The sequence below is a fragment of the Blastomyces dermatitidis genome (assembly GCF_000003525.1).
Source record: "Blastomyces dermatitidis ER-3 genomic scaffold supercont1.8, whole genome shotgun sequence".
NCBI classification, from domain to species: Eukaryota; Fungi; Ascomycota; class Eurotiomycetes; order Onygenales; family Ajellomycetaceae; genus Blastomyces; species Blastomyces dermatitidis.
The window spans coordinates 1,705,332-1,727,876 of record NW_025544781.1 but is presented as its reverse complement, the minus strand read 5'-3'; the positions used below and the strand labels follow the sequence as shown (position 1 = coordinate 1,727,876).

The 22,545-nt window shown below is 42.0% G+C and overlaps 4 protein-coding genes across 5 annotated transcripts; 2 read left to right on the top strand and 2 right to left on the bottom strand.

Annotated features, from left to right (window-relative positions):
• Positions 1–105: 105 nt before the first annotated feature.
• Positions 106–2,273, top strand: BDCG_07301 (rer1). The gene is made up of 4 exons (XM_045423093.1): positions 106–355; positions 456–573; positions 668–961; positions 1,049–2,273. The coding sequence occupies exons 1-4, from the start codon at positions 287–289 to the stop codon at positions 1,126–1,128; spliced, it is 561 nt and encodes a 186-aa protein (XP_045278568.1). The 5' UTR covers positions 106–286; the 3' UTR covers positions 1,129–2,273.
• Positions 1,831–5,117, bottom strand: BDCG_07300 (uncharacterized protein). The gene is made up of 2 exons (XM_045423092.1): positions 3,747–5,117; positions 1,831–3,635 (listed from the first exon to the last, which is right to left on the bottom strand). The coding sequence occupies exons 1-2, from the start codon at positions 4,235–4,237 to the stop codon at positions 3,209–3,211; spliced, it is 918 nt and encodes a 305-aa protein (XP_045278567.1). The 5' UTR covers positions 4,238–5,117; the 3' UTR covers positions 1,831–3,208.
• Positions 5,030–9,399, top strand: BDCG_07299 (C6 transcription factor). Its single transcript, XM_045423091.1, has 4 exons — positions 5,030–5,848; positions 5,913–6,260; positions 6,344–8,375; positions 8,444–9,399. The coding sequence occupies exons 1-3, from the start codon at positions 5,666–5,668 to the stop codon at positions 6,941–6,943; spliced, it is 1,131 nt and encodes a 376-aa protein (XP_045278566.1). The 5' UTR covers positions 5,030–5,665; the 3' UTR covers positions 6,944–8,375; positions 8,444–9,399.
• On the bottom strand, positions 7,177–14,290 carry BDCG_07298. 2 transcript variants are annotated; one of them, XM_045423090.1, is made up of 6 exons: positions 14,125–14,290; positions 13,667–14,010; positions 12,922–13,609; positions 12,114–12,849; positions 10,899–12,048; positions 7,199–10,818 (listed from the first exon to the last, which is right to left on the bottom strand). In XM_045423090.1, the coding sequence occupies exons 2-6, from the start codon at positions 13,693–13,695 to the stop codon at positions 7,716–7,718; spliced, it is 5,706 nt and encodes a 1,901-aa protein (XP_045282067.1). In that variant the 5' UTR covers positions 13,696–14,010; positions 14,125–14,290; the 3' UTR covers positions 7,199–7,715. The 2 variants fall into 2 exon arrangements, with proteins under 2 accessions (XP_045278565.1, XP_045282067.1); XM_045423089.1 differs by having other exon boundaries at positions 7,177–10,818; positions 13,667–14,290.
• Between the last annotated feature and the right edge of the window lie 8,255 nt (positions 14,291–22,545).

Sequence of the window (22,545 nt, the reverse complement as noted above, 5' to 3'; positions counted from 1 at the left end):
TATTTATCACATGATATACCGCGCTTATTCAGCTCATTGTGGCTGGTGAGTGTGGCACAGTATCCGAATTTCAGCCACGTCTATTTGTTCGGACAGATATGATATCCAAACAACTTAAACGGCGATCCCAGAACACAGAAACACAGTCCAGCTCTCCTCCTCTCTTTAAACCACCCTTCTTCCTGCGCGCATTCGTGATACCTGCCCTGATCTGTGCTGGATATCTCTTCTTCGGCGGATTTGTGCGGATATTGTCTATTTATTCCTCTTGTGTTCATTTTGCGCCATGGATGTCCCAGACCCTGACCAGACGCCCTTTGCGGCCGTGACGACGCATACTTCAAGACTTTCCCGGGTATGTGGTTTTCCAGTCTAATAATTTAGAAATTTGAATCCCTGTGTCCACCTTTAGCTTTATTTAATGAAGCTGATGTTGGTGTTTTGTCGTGATGTAGCAATACCAAGCATATCTCGATGCCGCAACTCCTTACACCGCATACCGATGGATAGGAACCGGAATGCTGCTTCTTATCTTCTTCTTGAGAATTATCATGGCGCAGGGCTGGTATATCGGTACTTACTCTCCCCCCTCGTTTGCGCGACGACGCCTTTCTCTCCTAAATCACACATGGAATCAATTTAAAACTAATAACTCATCAACACGCAGTCGCCTACACTTTGGGAATCTATCTCCTCAACCTCTTCCTTGCCTTCCTACAACCCAAGTTCGACCCATCTCTCACGCAGGACGAGGGCCTAGAGGATGGCGAGAGCTCTCTCCCCACAAAACAAGACGACGAGTTCCGCCCTTTTATTCGAAGACTCCCTGAGTTCAAATTTTGGCACTCAGCCACCAGGGCAATTGCTATCGGGTTCCTCTGCTCCTGGTCGGAAATCTTCAATATCCCGGTCTTCTGGCCCGTCTTGGTAGTGTACTGGTTGCTACTATTCTCCCTTACGAGTACGTTATCAAACCAAGTTCCCTTCTATTTCCTTCGTGTTGGACCCATATGTCAAAATTTCCGGACACTGACATTTGCCTGTTTAGTGCGACGACAAATACAACACATGATTAAATACCGCTACGTTCCCTTCACGTTCGGAAAGACGAGATACGGCCGGAGCTAAAAGGGGGGAACAAAATCCACTTTGTTTTTTCGCTTTTCGATCCGCAGCCCAAAATTCAACGGGCGTCCCTCCCCGTCGATTCCCCTTGTCGTACGATCTATTCTTAACCTGCCAGCACATGCAGATATGCTGATTTGCTAATCGCTGGAATTGAAAATGAAACAGAATGCCAACTTGCGCATGGCACATGTATGGTAATATATATATGGTATATGTTTTTAATTCTTTCAACCACATTCAAGTTTCTTCTCTCCATGCTCTTCTGTGTACAAATAAGATTTAGAGATGGTTATTATCCTGTAATGTTTGTTTCTCTGTTAACAAGATAAGCGGGACATTCTTTTCATGCAGATAGTTCCTTGTCATTCTTGTGAAGGATTTTTTTTCCCCATCATTCCTTGCGTTTTCTTGGTAGAGTTACATCTCCCGAATCAATGACTGAAATTATTTCCCATTTTTCTCCTCCTCCTCTTTTTCTTTTCTTCTAATTCCTGTTTCCAACAATTGCTGTTTGCACTCAGATGGTTATTCCAGTATGAACCCAATAGGCATTCCTGGGAGACCAAAAACAGGGGGACCTTTAGAATTTTTGTTGATGTTGACAACACTTGTTCCTTCCCCCCAGTTAAGAGATCTTCTATTTCCCCTTCAATCGATATGTATTTCATTTCAATTCTTGGTCCAGTTTCTACTTTCCCCTTCGCTCCTCCGGGAATGATGGGACTATGATTACAATAATTTTTTGTTCAGCCAGGCTCACTCCTTTGAGCTTGTAAATACACAGGTAACACACATACATACTTAACGGAGCGACGAGATGTATGCGATAAAAGATGTATGCAATAAATCGAAAAGAGCTTAAAGAAGAGCTCTGCTTTTCTTGCCACGTTGGGATTTTGGGAGTCTCGGGGTATTTTGCGCCCCTGAACTTGATAGGCACACACTGCTTGTTCCCGTACCCAATTCTAGCTTATTCCTCTTTGGCCTCTTCAAATTGATATTCAGCTCTTCCCCTTTATTTAACTTACCCCCATTGTCCCTAAGGCAAATGTAACACTAACAGAACATCTGCTTGCTTGATAAGGTTCGTGGGCGAGGAGTAGTGTAGCTATACAAGATTCTTAATCCTCTTCCGCTGCGCGAAGTAAATTCTATGCCATTCGAGTCGCCTGTACAAAAGCCCAACTCCCTGATTGAGTCGGACTCTCACGATTCACTCCTGCTTACGATCTAGAGTAGCGGTGCTGAGGACCCCGTTTCCCTTCGCGGCACTCTTTCCCAACAGTGGCTCTCCATAGCCACAGGTTACCGCAGACGAGAGTAACTTAGCCCATGGACAATCTTTGCAGAGAAAATTGGTGACCGCGAGAGGGAGAAATTTGATTGACATCCTTCCACGCCCTTGTTCACCGACGGAGCGAGCGGTGGTTGTTGCAAGGCACCTTATATGGAGTCTAGCTAAGCGCCGTTGAACAAGTATGTACATAGGAGGCTGACTATCTTTGCGCATCCGTCTTCCGCCTCGGATAATCGTGGTGTTTTGCTGCGTATTTCTCCTAAGGTGTGCTCTACACCCGTTCAAGAAGTAGTTGTGTAATTAATGCACCCTATGTAAGGGCGGCTAATAAGCGGGAGTCCATCCGCCGGAGCCTTGCTGGTAGACGATGGTCGTTGTCATTTGGGGAAGGTCTACGAGGGAGATGGTGAGGCGCAAAGGCCAAAACGAGTGACGATTCAAAAGCTCCTCTCAATCTCTTAATTAGGTGCAAGCCGCTAAAGTTTAATGTATGAGAGAGAGTCCTCTCACCAGGCTAAAAGCGTTTTCATGAATGATGAGCGCCGAATAATGAAATGAAAAGAAAAAAGAAAAAAGAAAAAGAAGGGGAGGAGAAGAAGGTAAGGCGCCTGCGCATACATTGAAGGTATCTGGATCCAAGGAGAAACAACTTATTAACAAGAACGCAAAAAAAAGTATCAAAACGGACCAGCTCCGCCCGCTTCTAAGCCATACATGCCTTTAAAGGAAAAAACCAAAAAATAAATAAAAATAAATAAAAAAATAAAAAAATCAAATCAAATTTCAACTAAAATCAAACGGCCTCGTCCCATTTTCCAACGAGTAGAGAATCCGTATGGGCCGATCCCGTGCAGATCTATAAAAAACCACACCAGGAGGTATTCCTCCATCCGGTCCTGGATGGGACGTCTGCCCGAAAAACTCATTTGTAAATGTGACCATCTCGCGGTTCATCCCCGCCTTGAACACTTTCTCGTGCACACTTCTTTCCCTCAGTTCGCCCGCGCCCCATATGATGCTGATAATGCGAAAACCATCCTGCTCCAAATCGTCGTATTTTGGTACTAGCTCTGTATTCCTAGATTTTGAGATAGGGCCTGCTTCGAGTTTATAAAATCCCGTGCCTTCGCAGGCGTGGAATATGCGCATATCCTCGTCGCCATTGGAACCGAGTTGGTGGAGGAGGGAGAAGCATTTCCTGTAGCCGAACCTGGAGTGGGGTGGAGGTCATGATATTAGGCAACGAGAGGATTTCAAAATTGTAAAAAACGGGAGTGGCTTGATTTTGGAAATGGGCAAGGGAAAAAAGAAGGTCACATACATATTATCTGTAAACGGGAAGGGATGGCTGTCGAAAGCAATATTGCCCTCTGCATCGACAAGTTGTTTTGCGTCCGGCGTCACTATGCCATTGCCGTGCACAGCGGCGAGGACGTTCAGGTGGTTAGGGGCTGTTGTCGCAGTGGGAGAAGTCGTTGTCGACGATGTTTTGGTGGATGCTGGTGCATCGCCCTCCGAGTCTCCCGTTTTAGTTGCACGCGATATGGCCACGCCGACACCAATCCCAATTCCTATACAGACGAGTGCAACAGCGGCGACTAATATTATCCGCAATCGGCGAGAACGAAAGGGCGAAGGCGGCTTTGTATGAACTTCGTGAAAGGGTTCATTCTCAGCTACCCATTTTGGCTGAAGGTATCTTGATTCCGGGCCCTGGGGAGTAGTAGGCACATACTCCGCATTCCCGCCGGGCATGCCCTCCGCATAGTTGGTTTCGAGGCCGGAATTTGAGTCGGGATTTCGCTGGCTCATAATGATACTGAAATATCAATTTACAGGAGAAAGGTGGGGAATGAAAGACAGGAAGTTTCTATCTGAAAGAAAGTGAAAATCGATTTTGACGAGGCTCCACGCTTGGATATACGCAGAGTAATTTCTCTTCATGGGGCTCACTGAGCCGCCCCATAGGCATCCTAGTGCCATATGGATTAGGCGCTTGTAACGGGAGGCTTTCCTTTTGTGTGGTTCTGGGCGGCTCCCATTCGTTGGCGAGATTGGTTGTCGATCGCGCTAGGGTTGCAAGTACATATTTTGCAGAAGGCAAGGGCAAGGGCTGTGGCGTGTGGCCCACTGGATGAACAATTGCCCAAACCCTGGTCATTATTATTGGGGGGGGGGGGGGGGGTTGATTATTGGGTGTTATATTTCAACCGGCTGCAAGTTGAGATTGTTAGCTGTACAACAAACCTCGGCCAACTAGCCAGACAAACACAATTTCAATGGGGGCCAGCGCTAACTGAGGCCTTGGCTTCCAGCAGGACTGCTCAATGATTGATTGATTGCTTCGGGAATACCTTCCAACAAAATTAGCAGCCCGCAAACTCAGGTGGTGTCGAATTGAGCCTGTCCAATTTAAGCGAAAACTTCAGCCCGCCAAGTGAGTATTTAACCAATATTAAATAGGGAGATGGGGTATGTATGAAGATTATCGTGCCTTCGCTTCCCCCACCACCCGTGGCGTGGTTGTAAGTTATCTTCCCGCAATTAAGAAGCTTGAATCGCGTAGGAGTCAACCATGTTCTTCCGATAAAGGAAATCGAAACAGTCCACGCTGTTGGATGCTGCCACAAGGCCCACAACAATTCAACAATTGTACAGGAATAGCGGTGGTGCGCGTGAAGTTTCCCTCCAAATATTTAATATAAAATACGGAGTAGTCTGAATGCCAAGAATGAGGCGAACACGACCTATATTCCTGTTTAGGATTAGCGTCTCCTCTCCAGCCTCCATCCAACTCCACCACAACAACCATCTATGTATGGTATGTACGCATAGTCTGTGCATAGCGCTGTCTGCAACTTGTTCTTACAGGTGTCATGTATTTCAAGAGCTGAGATCTCAAGCCCGAGTCAGAGGATTGGAGCCCTCGAGCCATGCAAGCGCAGACGCCTATAAGTGGCCTTCGGTCCGATCCCTATCCCTACTAGCTAGCCAAAGCCTCTCCAACAGCTCCCACCTTCAGCCTGTCAGCAGTGACGCAATATGCTTCCTAGCCGATGGCTCTGCCTCGTGTCTATGAGCTCTGATAAAGTTATATATTTAGCTTGTCTTCCCCCAATTCCCAAATGCGTAGCTATCCCTGATGTCTATAACTTGTCCCTGTGTATTCATCTGTGTTGTCGACCGTCTGGAAATTGGCATTGACCTTGATTGTTCGTTTCCCATTCTTGACGAGAAACAATGGAGAACGTCGGGAAGCAGGTGGTATTCCGCTTCAAGAATCCACCGGCGCAACCAAGGGCGTCACGAAAAGCACCGTCGCGGGCTTGCGGAGACCAACTGGACGAACCAGTTTATCATCCACGAAAGTCTCATCGAAAATCCAGAACTGGTTGCGTAAACTGCAAGCAGCGACGAATAAAGGTATAGTATCATGTAAACTGGTACGGCACGGCTTTGCCCCTCTTCTAATTGAATGATGGAATAGTGCGATGAGACAAAGCTGCAATTCCGGAGATGTGGGACTTATGGCATAGATTGCGTTTACACATCTCCCAAAACCTCACCTAATATGCAACAATTGGCCGCGTCTGGGCGCAGCTCTTCAATGTCTAACTCACCGGATGGGCACGGTCAGGCTATGGCGGCGGGAGACATGGCTTGTAGGATTGAGCAACTCTTGTGCTATACCGATAATACATTGGTGTTGGGCCCTTCCCGCACACAGGCATACGAGTGTCTGTATCTCTTTATCAATGGGCTCTCCGGAAAAGTGCCCGCGACTCCAAGCTTCACCACGGTTATCAAGGGGGATATGATCCGGGTGGCGCTGCAGGTATGTCAAAATTTCGCCTGGGGAGCCCAATTCAATGCTGGGCAGAACTAGATTCTGACTGCAGTATCTACATGTAACCGCAGACACCGTATCTTATGCATGCCATATTAGGCCTTTCCAACGCTTATTTGGCAAGGACCTTATCGAATTCTGCCTCCTACAGAGTTCGAGAAACCGGCCATTTCTCAGACGCGATTCGTCTTTACCAGAAGGAGCTGGACTCCCAGATCACCAAGGACAACATGGACGGCATAATGTCGACGTGCATGCTATTAGCTGATGTTCCTCTATTGGAAGCAGACTACTCGCCTTACGATTCTATCGTCTTCTCCTCTGACCCCTCGGCTCTAAACTGGCTCCTAATGCAATCCGGCCTCTCGCGCCTAATGCGCTTCACCCAGCCGTATCTCTCAGAAAGTATCTGGCTCGTACCGTTTATGGAGTCATATAACCATTTTCTCGAAAATAGGGACTGTCGCACCGGTCGGGATGGGCTGCACCCGGAGCTTGCAGAGTTATGTGAAATAAACGACGGCAGCAACAATGAGAATAACCCCTACCACGAGCCCCTCCGCAGCCTCATGCCCATTCTAGACATGGAAACCAACCCAGAGAACTTCATGACAATTAGCCACATTCATGGGGACCCTGAAGCCCAAGTTCACCGCGTTGGTTCGGAATAGGGAAGCTAGGGCGCTTCTTATTCTGGCCTTTTGGCTAGGCAAGATGTGCGAAGATCCGTCCTGCTGGGTTTATGCGAGGATGCATATGGAGTGTGTGGCTATATGCATGTATCTTAAAAACAGGACAGATCCCCGCGTTCTTGAGCTGTTGGAGTACCCGGCGTCGAGGTGTGGATATATATTAAAACACATAAGCGAGGATAGTTCGTCTGCGTTGAGAATAGGATATACGGATTTGGGGACGTGAAGGCTATGAATAAATGCTTATTACCTCCTCTACGAAAACGCGTGGAATTATTTTCATTTTATAAAAGATTGCGAGATTAAAATTACGCTGTGATAGAAACCCCAACGCCCGTCGGTATCACATCATCACATCACATCGCGTCGAAAGATGCCAACAACATTTCCATCCCCCTCAAGTTATGGTCAATGGCATGAAGGCTAAATGTCCATGAACAAGTAGAGATCGAATACTGCTAGCACTGGCAGACTATCTCATTTCTTTTTTAGTAATTAAATAAATTAGACCGACAAAATCTTTTCAGACAAGCAAAAACATGAAAAGTCCTGTATAGTCTAGAGATCCCCGTACCTCGAATTGTGGTATCAAATTTCAAGCAAAACCAATTCTAGGTAGTAGGCGGTTACAGAAGTAGCCCCAGCTCTTTCGAAGATTTATCCCATCTAGAAAAACAAAATAAAAGACTCAAACAATACACAGGAAGCACAATAAAAACTATATCAAGTTCTCGAACGGGCAACGCACACACTATGCCCACATCTCCCTGAATTTCATATCGAACTCCTCCCGCAACAGCTTGAATCCCTTCAGCACATTGAAGATCCCACCACGATCCTTCCCATCCCACGGAGCCGCGGGATCCTCATCCCCAAATTCGCCCCCTTTGGAGGCACCATCGTTACCATCATTGTCACCACTGTCCTCCACATCCTCATCTTCCCAGCTGTCCACGACCTTCTTCCTGCGCGGTTTACTGGCAGTAGTTGGGGCCGGAGTGGAAGCAGCGGTCGTTGGTACTATCGGCCGATTCAACACGCCCACGCCCACGTCCCCAAGTTCTCCCATGCCATCAAGCCCACCATCTTGCATAGCTCCGACATCTACCTCCCCTTCATACATCTCACCACTACCCATGACATCAATCGCATCCGCATCCGTCCCCGGCGTAAGTTTGAGGAAGTTTTCAAGGCTAGTCACGATCGTTGCAAGGACCATGGAGAAGTCGTTCAACAGGAACCAGATGTCGCCCTTGCGAACGCCATTGTCCCGCTCGATAGCGTCAATGTTGCCGTGCTTGAAGAAGTCGTATAGGTACGCGTTAAGGGGTAAGTTGTCTTCTTCGGGGAGCCCCAAGTACGGAACAACAGCTTTCTCGAGCCAGACGCCGCCACGCACTTTTTGACAGAGGTCGGATATGTCACTCCACTCATCGTGATGTCCTGATAGAGCGTAAAATGCTGATGTATACTTTGCAGGTGACGGAGGAGTACCTTTGCCCAGCTCGACCGCAGCGTCTCCGCCACACTTCATCCCAGTCAAAGGTAGCTTATGGTCGGGCTCCGTAATGTGCTGGTCCACGAACGTTTTGACGTAGGTGCTGTATATCTTAAGTATTTCCTTATTATTGCGACGTAGCACCGTGGCTGCTCTCTTAGGCAAGGGCGGAAGGACAATAATCGAAGTCGATTTTTTAACAGCATTTTGCTGATGTTCCAGTACAGAGGGCCGAAGATGTCGGCGGCCAAAAAGATGGGACATAATAAGCATCAGCGTAAGGATTTTCTGTTTACGCGAGGTGTCCAGATCTCTGCATAAATTATGGAAGTAACCGTCCTTCAGCAAGGAGTGGAAGGCGAAACTGGAGTTTTCCACGAAATAAAGATGAGAGACGCATCCTGCGAAGTTTAGAGGGGCGCCATCTGGACCTAGAAGGTGATTGCGCCGTAAGAACTCGATTGAGAATCGTAGGTGATGCAATACAGAGTCTCGCGCCTCCCCTCCACCGAGGTAAATGTGCGGGCACGATAGCAAGGAGTTGATCATCTTTACCGCGTTAGGTGCCTGCTTCGATTCATATAGCAATGTGAAGAGGCGGAGAACCAGACTAGTCGTGATGGGGAAATGGCCGTGGAGACCAGGGAGTCTTGAACTGAGCAGCCGGCAGATCTTGGAATAGGGAAGTGCCTGAAAGACAACATTTCCAAGCACATCAAAGCCTCGACGACCAGCACGACCAGCAGCCTGGCGGAAGTTAAGGGCGGTGAGGAAGATAGAGTCGCCGGAGAAGACAACAGTCTTGCAAGGCATGTTTATACCAAGTGCGAGGGTGCCAGTGGCTATCACAACCCGCAGATACCCCTTTCGGAAGAGTATCTCACATAGTTGACGATATTTACGGTTCATACCAGCGTGATGAACACCGATGCCACGTCGCAAGGCTGTAATCAGTCGTTCTGGGACATAGCGTCTCCTCAGCTCTTTAGCATGTTCCTCAAATTCAGAGGGAGTGAGCTTCTTGACGTCCGCGAGATGGAATCCATCCAATGGCGCATCAGGTTCAAAGGATTCAAAAGCGCTGGGTTCCGCCGTTGCCGTATCCCGCATGCGCTCTTCTCGAGTCATCTGGTCATTGCCCTTCTTGCCTTTCTTCGCATCAGCCGGGCCGGCTTTCTTGGCCTGCTTCTCTTTGGCAGTTTTCCAGGCCTCCCACGCAGCGACTTTAGCTTTCCAAACTGGGTTCAATTCTTTCCATTTTTCTTCCGCTGCCTCAAGCTCTGTTAGTACCTTCTCACAAATCGCCTCGCAGCCGCTTCTATCATAATTGAAGAACAGCGCTGGAAGACCGCCTTGCTCCTGTAGTGAGCAGATGAGAGGAAGTGTTGTCTCTAAGTAGTTGTAACGTATCTCAGTTGGTGAGCTTTCAGCTTCTCTTGGCTTGCGAGACGAGATCTGAATATCAGGCCGTTGGGCACTTCTCACGGGAGATTCAAGCTCTTTCAGAACCAAGTCAAAGGGTGATTTTGGATCCGCGATCCAACTCTTCAAGAGCGGTTTGAGTTCTGCTTCCCAATTGACTATGTCAACCTTGCGAATGATATCTGGTAGGGCAACAGCAGGGTCAAGCGATTTAGGCACAGGAAAGTCTGCTGTTTGGTATTTCTTCATCGCATTCCACAACAACCAGCAATCGCGTGCTTCCAAAGTCAGGTCTTCTGGCATTCCTCTCAAACGGTCCACTATGCACGCTACCGGGTGCATAAATGCCATACCGAATGCATTGTCTAGGCTTGTGGGGGCGAACGGTACAGAGTCTGGTAAACCATTGAAATGGAATTTTTTCGGCGGTTTGTAAACGTATTTCCTCAGATCAGAGTAACGATGCCGATGCTCAATCATCGTGAGATCAATGCCATTCGCCTTCTGGGTCATGTTTAGCCAGTTGCTGAATGCTTGCGGGTTCCCGACCGTGGCAGACAGAGCGATAATCGGGCAGGGTGCAAGGAGCAGCAATTGTTCCCATACAACACCTTCTTCCACTTGACCGATGCAGTGAATTTCGTCGAAAATTATCCGCTTGACTCGGGATGACCATGAGCTGGCATTTGCTGGCGCAAGGAGCATGATCTGTAGAATATGCGGAACGGTGACTAGAACCTGGCAGCCGGTAGGGTTGTTGATGCGGTAGTCGCGGGTGTGTATGCCCCATACAGACTTTCCGCCGTGTTTAAATGATTTCGAAAACCGAGCTTGAATTTCGGCAGCGACTTGATTAACAAGGGCCTTCGTTGGAGCGACGTATACCAAGACGCTGTTGTCATCATCTTCAAGAATTCTCTTCATCGCGTAGAAACTGTATCATGGTGTTAATACTGCAAACACCGGACATAAAGATGTACCAGGAGCAAACATCTTGGATGGAAATATACTTACGAAATAAATGTTTTTCCAGCGGAAGTGGGTGCAACCACAAACAAACTTCTATTCCCGTCAATCTCGTCCAGCACCTGTCGCTGCCACGCATCGGGCTCAAAATCACGGACACGAGAATCAGGAGCGGAATCCATGTTTCGATCAAAGAAAGGAGCAGCATGGCTAAGTTGGAATTCCGTTGGAGACAACCCGATATCCAGAGTCCCTTTTTTAGCAGACTCTAGCAGAGAAAACTCTGCTGTTGCCTGAGACGACTTCCGGCTGGGTTGGACGCCGAGATCTATATCTGGCAACCGAAGGGCTTTGACGGCTTCTTTAACGTATGCCGCAATCTCAGGGGTGACCCCTTCTTTGATCTTGGCAATCCGACAAACCATATCCCAAATAAATGCGGCAATGTGGAGGGACCTGTCTCGTTCACCGGCGGTGCATCTGTTTATCCATAGCTGAACCAAAATGCTCAGCATGTAAGTCGAAACCTCAGCTTCTAGAGTGACGCGGCTGTCACTTGGACGTTCAGCCAAGTATTTCTTGACGTTCGTGAACCGGATTGCCAAATCGGATTCCTTATCGAAAGTGGCTTTCACCTTGGCCCATGCCTGTAGCTGCTTGTCAATCATTTCCCTTTTCTTTTTCTCATTCGCGGCGGTAGCGAGATCCTTCGTGGGATTCCTTTTGCCGCTCGACTTCGCCGGGCCCTTTTTCTCATTGACCTTAGGACGAGGAGCGATAGTGGGCTTTGATGCTGCTGGCTTCTTCTGTTTTTCATCTTTCCCAGACTGTACGAAAACTGTCTCCGGTTTTAGTATGCCACCTGTCGCATTTGTTAAGCTTGCCGCATAATCGGCCATCTCGGCCATGAAGAATTGATTGCGGCGGTTAGCAAAGAATGCTTGCTTCTCTGTCATTTTCGGGCCAGTAATTTTGACTCCAAGTGGGCGACGGTGGTTATGCCAATGGCTGAGCTCTTGGAAAATCCGGGAAGTCTTTTTTGTGATACCTTGTGTATGGGACTTGTCTATTGTAAGCCTGACAGGTCCCAGATGGGCATCGAAGACAGGATGCCTGAAAGGGAGTACAGGTCTGGAAATTTCTTTTCCAATGGCCGCTGCTTTGGTGTTCTTGGGTTTCTTCGGTTTATCTGATTGTGCTTTATTTTCTGTTCATCAATGCCAAACCCGTAAAGGGGAGAGAGGTGGATAAGATTCAAATTACCTGAGTTTAATAATCCAGACGTAATGCGCATGCCACAGAGTTGCTCCACCCAGGCCGTGAGAGACTCAAACTTTGAAATAACCGATGATTTGGAAATATCTTGAGAGATACCTCCACTCAAAAGATGGAAAAATATCCTGCCGTCAAGCAGATCAGCCAAATCGCAATACAATGAGCTATCTTCCACAATTGCTTTCCAAGAATCAGATTTAAGCACTAGATAGGCCGATCTAATAAAGGCTGTGAAGAAATCTTCACCGCTATTTGGTTTTGGGTTGACGGCACGATCAGAAAGACGACACTCATGTATAATGGCAGTATGTAAAAGCATTGCTTCTGATTCCGTGGCACTATTTCCTTCCGGGGCGCCGCTTTTGTACATGAGGCTCAGCGTCATGACGACGGCGAGGTCGCTTTGGGTTAGATCTTGACAAGCGGAGGTCGTCAAGGTATCCCGAAATTCTTGTAAGAATTTCAAATCCTGTGGGTTACTTGCTGCATTGGCTTCAAGGAAGCTACTCGCATTTAAATCCAATTTCGTAAATTCCTTGGTGGTTATCTCGTTAGTATCAGTATCGTCTAAGCTGTCAGAGTCAGGCTCTGATCCTGAATCAGACTCTTCGTCGTCAACATGCTCCATGTCAGGACTATTGGTTTGATTCTTATTAGTAATGAAGGTATGTAGGGACACCTCTAGAGCACCTTTTGCAGTGCCTTCCATAATCATCGCCATTACCTGTCCGTCGTTATATGTCAGTTCTCTGATCCGCAAATTATCAGTAAGAGTGGAAGAGAAAAGTTACTGTACCTTGGTATCCCGGCATTCCAAGCTATTAAGGAGGCCAACATTGTAGCCAAGGCAAATGAACCAATTTATCATAGATCGAAAACCGATCGCATGACGGGTACCATCGCTTGAAACCACCGACATATCTTCATCGGAAGTGTAGTAGCTATCCTGGTCATCGTTGTCATCAGACATTCCTGAATTTCCATCAGAGAAGCCATCTTCATCGTCGGAGCTGGCCACAGAATCATCTCCCGAATCAATATTGGCAAAGGCACCATCATGACACATGATGAAGTACGCTCCAGAAGCGGCCAGGTAGCTCTTAAAATCGTTGGCTTCATAGGAGTCAAAGACTTTAATCTCAATAGGCGGAGCTTGTGTGCCAACATTGCTCTGCAAGTGTTGGATCATAGCTTCCCGGGCTAGGAGACACCTGGGATGAAGGTCATCTGGCATATTAGGTGGAATGCATAGTTTTGCATGTTCCTCAAAAAAGACGATATGGAAAGTACATTTCCGCTGGTGCAATCCTCGCAGGAAATTCTCTATCATGTATGTAGCATGCAACAGCTGGAAGCCAGGGTTCAAATCCAGTTTCTCGTCCGCGAAAGTGTGGGCGAGCAGTGAGTCACCTTCGATGAAAAACAGTTCGTCGCCTGCATAGTCTCCTACCAGGTCGACATTTCGAGACTTCAGACTCGCATACCTGAAGGTATATATTAGAATACATCCGAAACTTCGTGGTCGTGTGTAGAATGCTTACCAATTTAGAAGGGCCTGTGTCTTCCCCATGTTCAAAAACTGCTAGCCGTAAGTAGGGCCTCGTGAGATAGTATAAGAACGGGCTTGGATCATTGGTTATCGTATGCTGCTTAAAAGAGGAGACGTCTAGGTCTGTAAGCCAAAGTGACCACTGGGGTATATTGGGCAGGACTAGGGCCCTCTGCTGTTGGGTGCAGAGGCAACTAAAATAAAATTTAGAGCAGTGAAGCGAAGGTCGACTCCACAGAGTAGGTGCGAATATTCCTTTTCTCTGTATTTATATTCTCCCACGATCCAGGTCTGTGGTCGCTTTGATAGAGGATGGCTTTAGCAATAATGCTGTCGCTATCGATGGTGGGGTAGTTAGCGGGAGCCTACAGAGATTTCAAATAGTGGCAAATAGACTGAATAGAGTAAAGCGAATGAATGAAGCTAACAAGAGAGTGGAACTTAACAAACCATCAGTGATTTTAACAAATCCAAGATAGTTAGTTAGCTTTGTCGATTAGAAGATGAAGCAAGCAATGGTTGAAGCTGTCTCCCTTTTAGCATGTTCTAACATGTTGGAGGCCTCGTCGTTGTGCGGGACACGTTAGGAGGCTCTAGCCCTAAGCGCTAGTTGCTTAACACCGGGCCGATAAGCGCCGCCAATCCACCATGAACAACGCTAGAGGCATGGCTACGTGCATCGCCACTGATGCATCGTGAATGCGCTAATTACGGCAGCCTATATAGTGAGTGACATTTGAGTCAGATGGCTTTTTTCATGTTTTTCTACTATAATTACCTAATTCCAGACACTCATCATAGAAATTTATATGGAAGTTTGTCTGCAAGGAGAAATATCTCATTCCATTCTAATTAATTACAAGCATCAAATGTGTTGGGGGTCCCGGGTTGATCGGCCCTTCTACCAGCAGTGCGCTGGTGGTGACTGAGCTCTTTTGCCCTAGTAGCCTACAGGTTATGAGACTGTTTAGCGTGAGCCCCGCTGTGGTCAACATGTATGAGTTCAATCTCAGAATGGACTTAAAAAAATCCCAAACAAATACCCTGGACATTTAAACAGTGTCAAGAGACATTCTAGAAGTGTGTCCTAGAAGTGAGCCCTTGAAAGAATGAGCCCTAGAACTGAGTTCACTGAGAGGAGCCACTAAGAGGAGTCACTGAGAGAAGCCACTGAGAGGAGTACTGTACTCTGTGATAGCTGGTCCAAGAGGGGGTGTTGAGGGTCCCGGGTTGATCGGCCCTTCTACCAGCAGTGCGCTGGTGATGACTGAGCTCTTTTGCCCCAGTAGCCTACAAAATGCTTACTTATGCTTGCTTTGCTGTTTATACAGCTTTTTCTACACTTTAACTTTCTATCTGTGCTCTCTCTTATCATCTCTTTCACTTCTGTCACTTTTTACTCTCTCTATTATTATTATCACTTCTATTATCTTGTAATTCTCTCTATCACTTTCACTTTTTATTTTTACTTTATTTTTATTACTTCTATTAATGTAATCAATCACTTAACACTTGTTTCCATCTAACACTCACCTTTGTAAATCAATTACAATCAACTTCAAATATTCATATCTCAATAAATATTTATTTGTGTGGCGGGCTGCGCCCGATCATTATATAGACTATTTCATTACACTTCATAGATTCCATCAAAAGCTCTGATTCTCAGTCATTCTCAATCGCTGATCCTCAGCTGAAAAACCCACGGAATTCCTATTCTTTCACCCCGAAGCTTCACCGCGTACACCACTGCATATAGACTGGCCGGCGGGACCATGAATTTCACATTTGATTTCATTTGGTCTGATTTTATACATTTCTTGGCATGAGTCTCACCAGGACTAAGCATCAAAAAAATCTGAAAATGGATTATTTCTGAGAGAAATGATGTGAAAAATGATCAGATTTAATACAAGAACAGTGAAATAAGAGTAATTTCTTAGAATAAACTGTGAAAGATGATTATTCTTTTAAAATCAGAATAAGACTGAAACTAAAGATTAAATTCAGTCTTATTCAATTCATTCAGTAATTACTTATATAATCAGAATTTAATAATAATTATTAATAATACTTATAAAATAATTAAATATATTCTTGTGTAAATTTATTCTTTACTTTTTTATAAAAACTACACTTCTTTAATATACTGTGATTAAAGATATTAAACTGTCTGATAATTCTATATTTTATAATTATAAGTTTCTTAATTATTTCTTCTTATAATTATCTCTGATAATAGTGATAAATATTTTAACTTGAGTTGAACTTTTACTTCATTCTCATCTCTGTTAATGAAATTATTGGAATATTATATATTATTAGTATAATAATTAAATATATACTCTTAACAATTTTTTATAACTCTAGAATTGATTTAGTATATAAAGTCATTAGATTATCTTAAAGATAGTAGTTAAATTCTGTAAGAGATCTACGCTAAATAGATCAGTATAATATATATAGATCTTATATAATAAAGAGAAAAACATTAGAGAAGAAAAGAAAGAGAAAGTGTAAAAATCAGTGATTGAGATGAATATTTATATATATATATAATTAGACTGGCCGCCGGGATTATGAATTTCACATTTGATTTCATTTGATCTGATCTCATACATTTCTTGGCGTGAATCCTGCTGAGACTGGCTATCAAAAAAACATGCAAAGTGACTATATATCAGATTTTAAAATGAGATCATAACTTGAAAAAAATAAGAAAGTGATCTCATTTAATTTCATTTAGTTTTATTCTTGATATAAAGTTACTATTTTTAGACATTTTAAGGTTTTTTTTAAACTATTTTTAATTTTTTAAAAAGTAATGCTTTTTGATAACACTTAAATGAGATTTAAAGTCATTTAAAGCAATAAAAATAATTTAAATTAAGAAGTGAAAATCATGATCTTATTTGAAAAATGTGATAAGATGTAATATACAGAACTGAAGCAGTGACTAGTCAGTGATGTTACATAGAAATAGTTGTTTGAGAAGCTGTATAAGTGAGCTTAACTATCTTACTTGAATAGCAAGCTCATAGACTGCAGAGTTATTGTAAGAATATCACAGATATGATACTTAGTATACTAAGAAGATTGTATAAGATATGCAGTAACTCTTGTATATATTTCAGTAGAAGAAAAAATAAATCACTGACTTCTTTAATAGAAAGTCAGTATCTAGCTATTCTATATAGATAATGAATGAATACTCTTCTCTTATTTCATAAGTAAGAATATCTGAAGTAATATCTTAGCAGTGTCTCACTGCTAAGAAAAAGTAATCTGCTGATCTTATATGAAAGTGAGATTCTTATATTCATTAATTAGATCTTTCTATGATATATTTAAATAATGTTATAAAGTGATTGAAAACTGGTTCAGACAGTCTGTGAGATGAATGAAATTATTCATATAAAAGTAATAAGCTGTGTGAAATTACAGCAGAGTCTTGATATAGTCAGAGATGTAATAATACTCTCTTCTTTAAGAGTATAGTTCTGATATTCTCAAGATTACTGAATTAGAAATTATCTTTGTTATATAGTAATAATTGCTAACTGATTGACAGTGTATATACTGTATAAAGAAATAGATAAGTTTTTCTGCTGACTATATAGATCTTTCTTTTCTCATCTTTATTCAAATTAAATATGTGATAAGTGAGTTTCTTATATATCAATTTGAAATATGAAAAATGTAGTTAATAAGTGATTTACAGATCTCTCAATATATTTTATTCTATATATAAAATTCTCTACAAAAGTGATGTATTTTTAGAGACAAAGCTAACAGTAGTGACAGGATTTTTCAAAAAGATCTCTCTTTTTATAAAACATTTTTCTTCTCTCTCTCTTAATTATAACAGTGAGTGTATGAGAGTATCATTCTTAAAGAATAATAGAGAACTTATTCTGATATTTTCTAGTGAATAAATGTCTTTGTAATGCAGCAGCGGCCTTCATGACTGCTAAGAAAGTCAGATTGAAGATGAAGATAACAGTGTCAATGAGCTGCAGAAGCACTGCTCTTATTATCACATCTTCTTCTTCTTCTACTTCTCTTACAGCTATGATAATAGTCACTGTATCTTGTAGTAAGATGTTATCTCTTCTGTCAGTCAGTTTATCTGTATTCAGTCTGTTTTCTGTCTCTTCTGCTGCTGTTGCAATGTCACTCTTCTTCTCAGTTAATACAGTAGTATATAACTCTGTATAATCATTCAGAGAGAAACTCAGAGAGAGCTTGATTTCAGAGACAGTGACTCTGAGAAGCTTAATCTATAGTTTCTCTTTCACAGCATGTCTGAGCTCTGCTTAGAATACTGCTAAGTTGAGTCTACAGAGTTCTGTGATTTCTTTATCTTCTCTCTGTAAGAAAGCTTCAGTGTGACTTCTAACTAATACTGCTACTTATCTATACTATATCAAGCAGCTGAAGAAGAGAGAGATTTTATACACTTACTTTTTCTCTTATTTCTATTATTTTTATTGTATCTGTAATAATAACTTCTATCTCTCTATTGTGATTCAAAGGTTGCTTAAGCCAGCGTACGATTACAGGCGTACGCCGGCTTCTTATATTGTAATCTCGTACGCTAAATTAATTAGTGTACACTATGGCCCCTTTACACTCATACATGTATGCTAGTAGTTCAGAAGCGGCCATGTGATTATCTGACAGTCATACATTCTTCCGAACCACATCCTCCCTCATCAGATTCAGTCACGCCCACATGACTATGTCATACATTCTAGCTTCATGCAGATTAGCTCACCACTAGCATTTTATAATTGTATGACCTATCCCTGATTCAGCTAGCATTCTATGTACACTCTCACAAAGAAACTTCCACTATATTACATCACTTATTCACTAACTTTTCTCATTCTTTAATCATCTTCTTCATCATCATCATCATCAAACATTATCATCTCATTCAAGATTTCTATCTCTTCTTCTGTTTAACTCTTTTGATCTGTTCATCTATTACATTGTACACATTTCTGACAATGACTCTCTGTTTCCATAACAAGCATCATTATAGTGCTTATACTGAGCAGTTCATTAGCAGTAAGTGTAACATGTTGTGAAATGTGATCAGAACTTGTTTATCTTCTAATAATTATCAGAACAATGTATTATCATGAATGATAACACATCTTCTTTATCTTCTTATACACTCTCAACTGTTTCTCTTCTCAGCAGGTTTCTGATTGTGTTTTCTGGCACAATTTTGCATGAACACAGATACTGATATGTTTGTTTTTATTTGCATAGAATCATCATGTGTTGACAGATCTGCATCTGTCAATGATAGTAAACTCAGTGTTGAATCATTGATTGAGAACTTGAAGGATGTGATAATGAAGGAATTGCTCATGTCATGTATGACTGAGTCTTCAGTATCTCTCTCTGTCTCTTCTGTCACTTCTTCCTCTGCTGCTCTCTCTCAATCTTTTACACTTGTCCCTGTGTCTGATTCTCCTGCTCCTGCTACCTCTGTTCCTGCAACCTCTACTCTCACTACTTCTGGTTTTACTGTCTCTGTCTTCCTTACTAGCTCTCCCTGTTTCAAGAAGATGTTGTATAGACTCAGTGAATCACATTTCTCAGTGTGTATACTTTCATCTTTCTTACTGATCTCTAGAATGATTTATTGTATGAAAGTGATGTATGATACAACTATCTGAAGTTCAGTCACAGACACTGATTATTACATTCATTTTAAATATTCATGATGAAATAATTATTCATTCATCTCAGAGAATCACTCTCTCTTTCAACAGTGTTAAGATTATAAGTCTTTTTCTTTTTTCATCTTTTTCTTTCTGACACTGATTTTTCTGTTCTTAGAGAAAATTGTTATGAGTTTTACTGTGTATAAAGTCATGATATTCACAGATATCAAGAAACTTTTTACAACTGTAAAGTTCAATATTGTAAGAATATTCACTCTGATGAATTTCTTCAAAATAATAGATCTGTATCAGCCTATTCTCTAGCATCTGTTATTCAACTTTGTGATGCAGATAAAAGATATTCATGTTTTCAGAAACAGGAATATGAATGTTGTACTCTTTTACACTCACAGATGTGAGACTTGTACATCTTGTCTGAAATGTCATTATAAAAATAAGCTGTTTACATACTATGTTCTGCTTCCTGCATTCTCTCATGTTCTTCTCTCTCTTTCTGAGAAGTCTCATATGTGTTGTAATTACACATATAATTCTAAGATCAGCAGGTGTTCATTCAGTAATTATTATCTCTGTTTTTGTGATTTTATATACTAATAATAGTTCTTAGTTGCTTCAGCGCCAGAGGCCATTTTAATCAAAGATAATAATATTATCAAGACTATCTTCTCTCACTCTTAAGCTTCTTCTGTCACTTCTTCTCTCTTCTCTGTGAGAAAGGTCATGTGCATATCAGATTATAAGCATTTAGCTTCAGATAGCTTCTGTCATTTGTTCAGTTCTGTGTCTCTCTCTTTCATTTCTTCTATCTTCATTCTTCCTGCTCTGACTTCTGATCTTACAGGTTCTGCACTCTTCTTCAATTTCTCTACACATACATGTACATATTTCTATATTGGCATTCCAGTCAATCTTGCAATAAATGATATTAATATTGTACATAGAGTGATAGAGAAATCAGAGACATGCACAGCATTGTTACAAGAGCAGCTTACAGCTCTTAAATCTCTTACAGATCTCAAGTTTTGAGATTTTCTTTGTTTTTAATATTTTTCAGATGATGTGGCATTGGAAATAGATTAAACATGTGATATATGAAAATGAATGAGATGTGTATGATAATATTTGTCTTTTACAGCTGACTCTTACAGTTGATGATTAATTTATTATTTCTTTTCTTACACTTTTTCTCTATCTGCTAGTCACTACTCTTACATGATCTCTATATAATACAGTATTCAGTGACTAGGTTCAGCAGCTTTCAACTTTTTGTGATTCTGTCTTGTGTATTATACTGTCTCTCTTCACTTACTCAGATCACTATAGTGAACAGCTCATTGAAACTAATCTCATCTGATCTCTGAGTGTTCTCAGAGATTGAGATGACTTGATCTCACACATCTGCAGATGTTTCAGATAGTTCATTCTCTGTAATCTCTGTGATTGAACTGATATAAACAGTTAAATCTAACTCTGAATTTCTTTTTCTTCTGTGATCTGACTTATATACAAGTCTGCTGCTTTGAGACTGCTCTTTGTCATATTGCACTCACTATCTGCAGCACATTATCATATAACCAGCTACAGTCTTATCACTTATTGAAGTATGACATTCATCTGATTTCTTCATTTCTTCTCATTCTTTTCTTATAATTATGAAAAGATCAGAATAAGTGAGATTATCTGATTCATAAGTGTCTATAATTTCTCTTACTTCATGAGACTTTTTAATTGTAAGTCTCTTCTTTTTCAACACTGATAATAGTGCTATAGATGATTATAATCTGCTCAGGTCTTGTATCTTTGCTTTCATAAGTTATGAATTATTAATTAAGTTGTGTAAGATCTGTTCCTCTGATTCTTTCAATGCATACATTTTCAGAGAATGTGATTTGAGTATCTTATATAGCTCAAATCATCTAGATTGAAACTTCTCAGAACTCTCATTGTATATGAGAACTCATATTCTCATCTTGAGACTTGATTTCTTAATAAGTGAGTCTCATATTCTTTTTGATTGAATTGCTCAGTTCAGAAGTAACTCATTAGCTTTTGCACATGTATGACTAATCTCTTTCAATCTTGATTTCATGTCTGCAACTGTTGCATCTGCAACTGCTGTTTCTGCTGCATCTGCAACTATTGTTTCTGCTGTGTCTGCAACTGCTCTCTTCCTCATCTTTTTCAAAGCATTCTCCGGGATGCGCGGATGCAATTCATACAACAGATAGAATGATGAACACTTGAAGACTGCATACTGTCAAATTCACATGGCCAACAGTGCCTGCTCGAGATATTCATCTCATAGTCTTATAGACTTGCTCACTAGATATTTCATCAGCATGTTGCTCAAGATTTCATTCAAGCATTTCATCTTCTCATTTGTTCATGAATAATATAGCATTGTTCTACAATGTCTTGTCTGTAACTGGTTCACAAAATGTCTCATCACTTCTCTCACAAGATTCACACTGTTATCAGTTAGAATCTCACACAGTATTTTATAGTTGATATAGATCTCATTATATAGAAACTTCACTATCATCTTCTCTATCATCTCTGAAACTGCTTTCACAACTGGCTAGTCAGTAGTATAATCAATAGCAGTGATTATTCATCAATTTTCATTTGATATTCACAGTAATATATCTATGAGGTTTATCTCTCATTATTCAAACAGTTGTATCATACATTTCATCTGATGTTACACTTTCTTGCATTTCAACCCTTTCTTAGATTCTTTCATGACCTGGTAATTCAGGCACTTGTGAGCATACACCTGGATGTTCTCAGCCATGCTTGGCCAGTATACTCTTAGTTTGAGTATGCTCATAAGTTCAGAGCTTTCTAAGTGACTGAATTCCTTGTGTATATGAGTCATTAAGTCACATCTAAATGAAGATTCTAGATAGAGAGCTTCTGTGTATTCTAGATCACAGTAAAGCATAACATCATTTTTCAATTTCCTCAGCTTGAAGTTCAGAAGCATCTCTTCTACTATTTTCATAAGACACTTGTCATCTGACATCTTGTTATTCTTCAAGTGAGAGATCATAGCATTCACTTATTCTGATTTCTTGCATTCTCTCAGTGCATTTAACATGAACATCTCTTATGCCTGGTTTACAGAATTCTCACTCATGAAATCAAATCTACAACTGATTGTATTCAG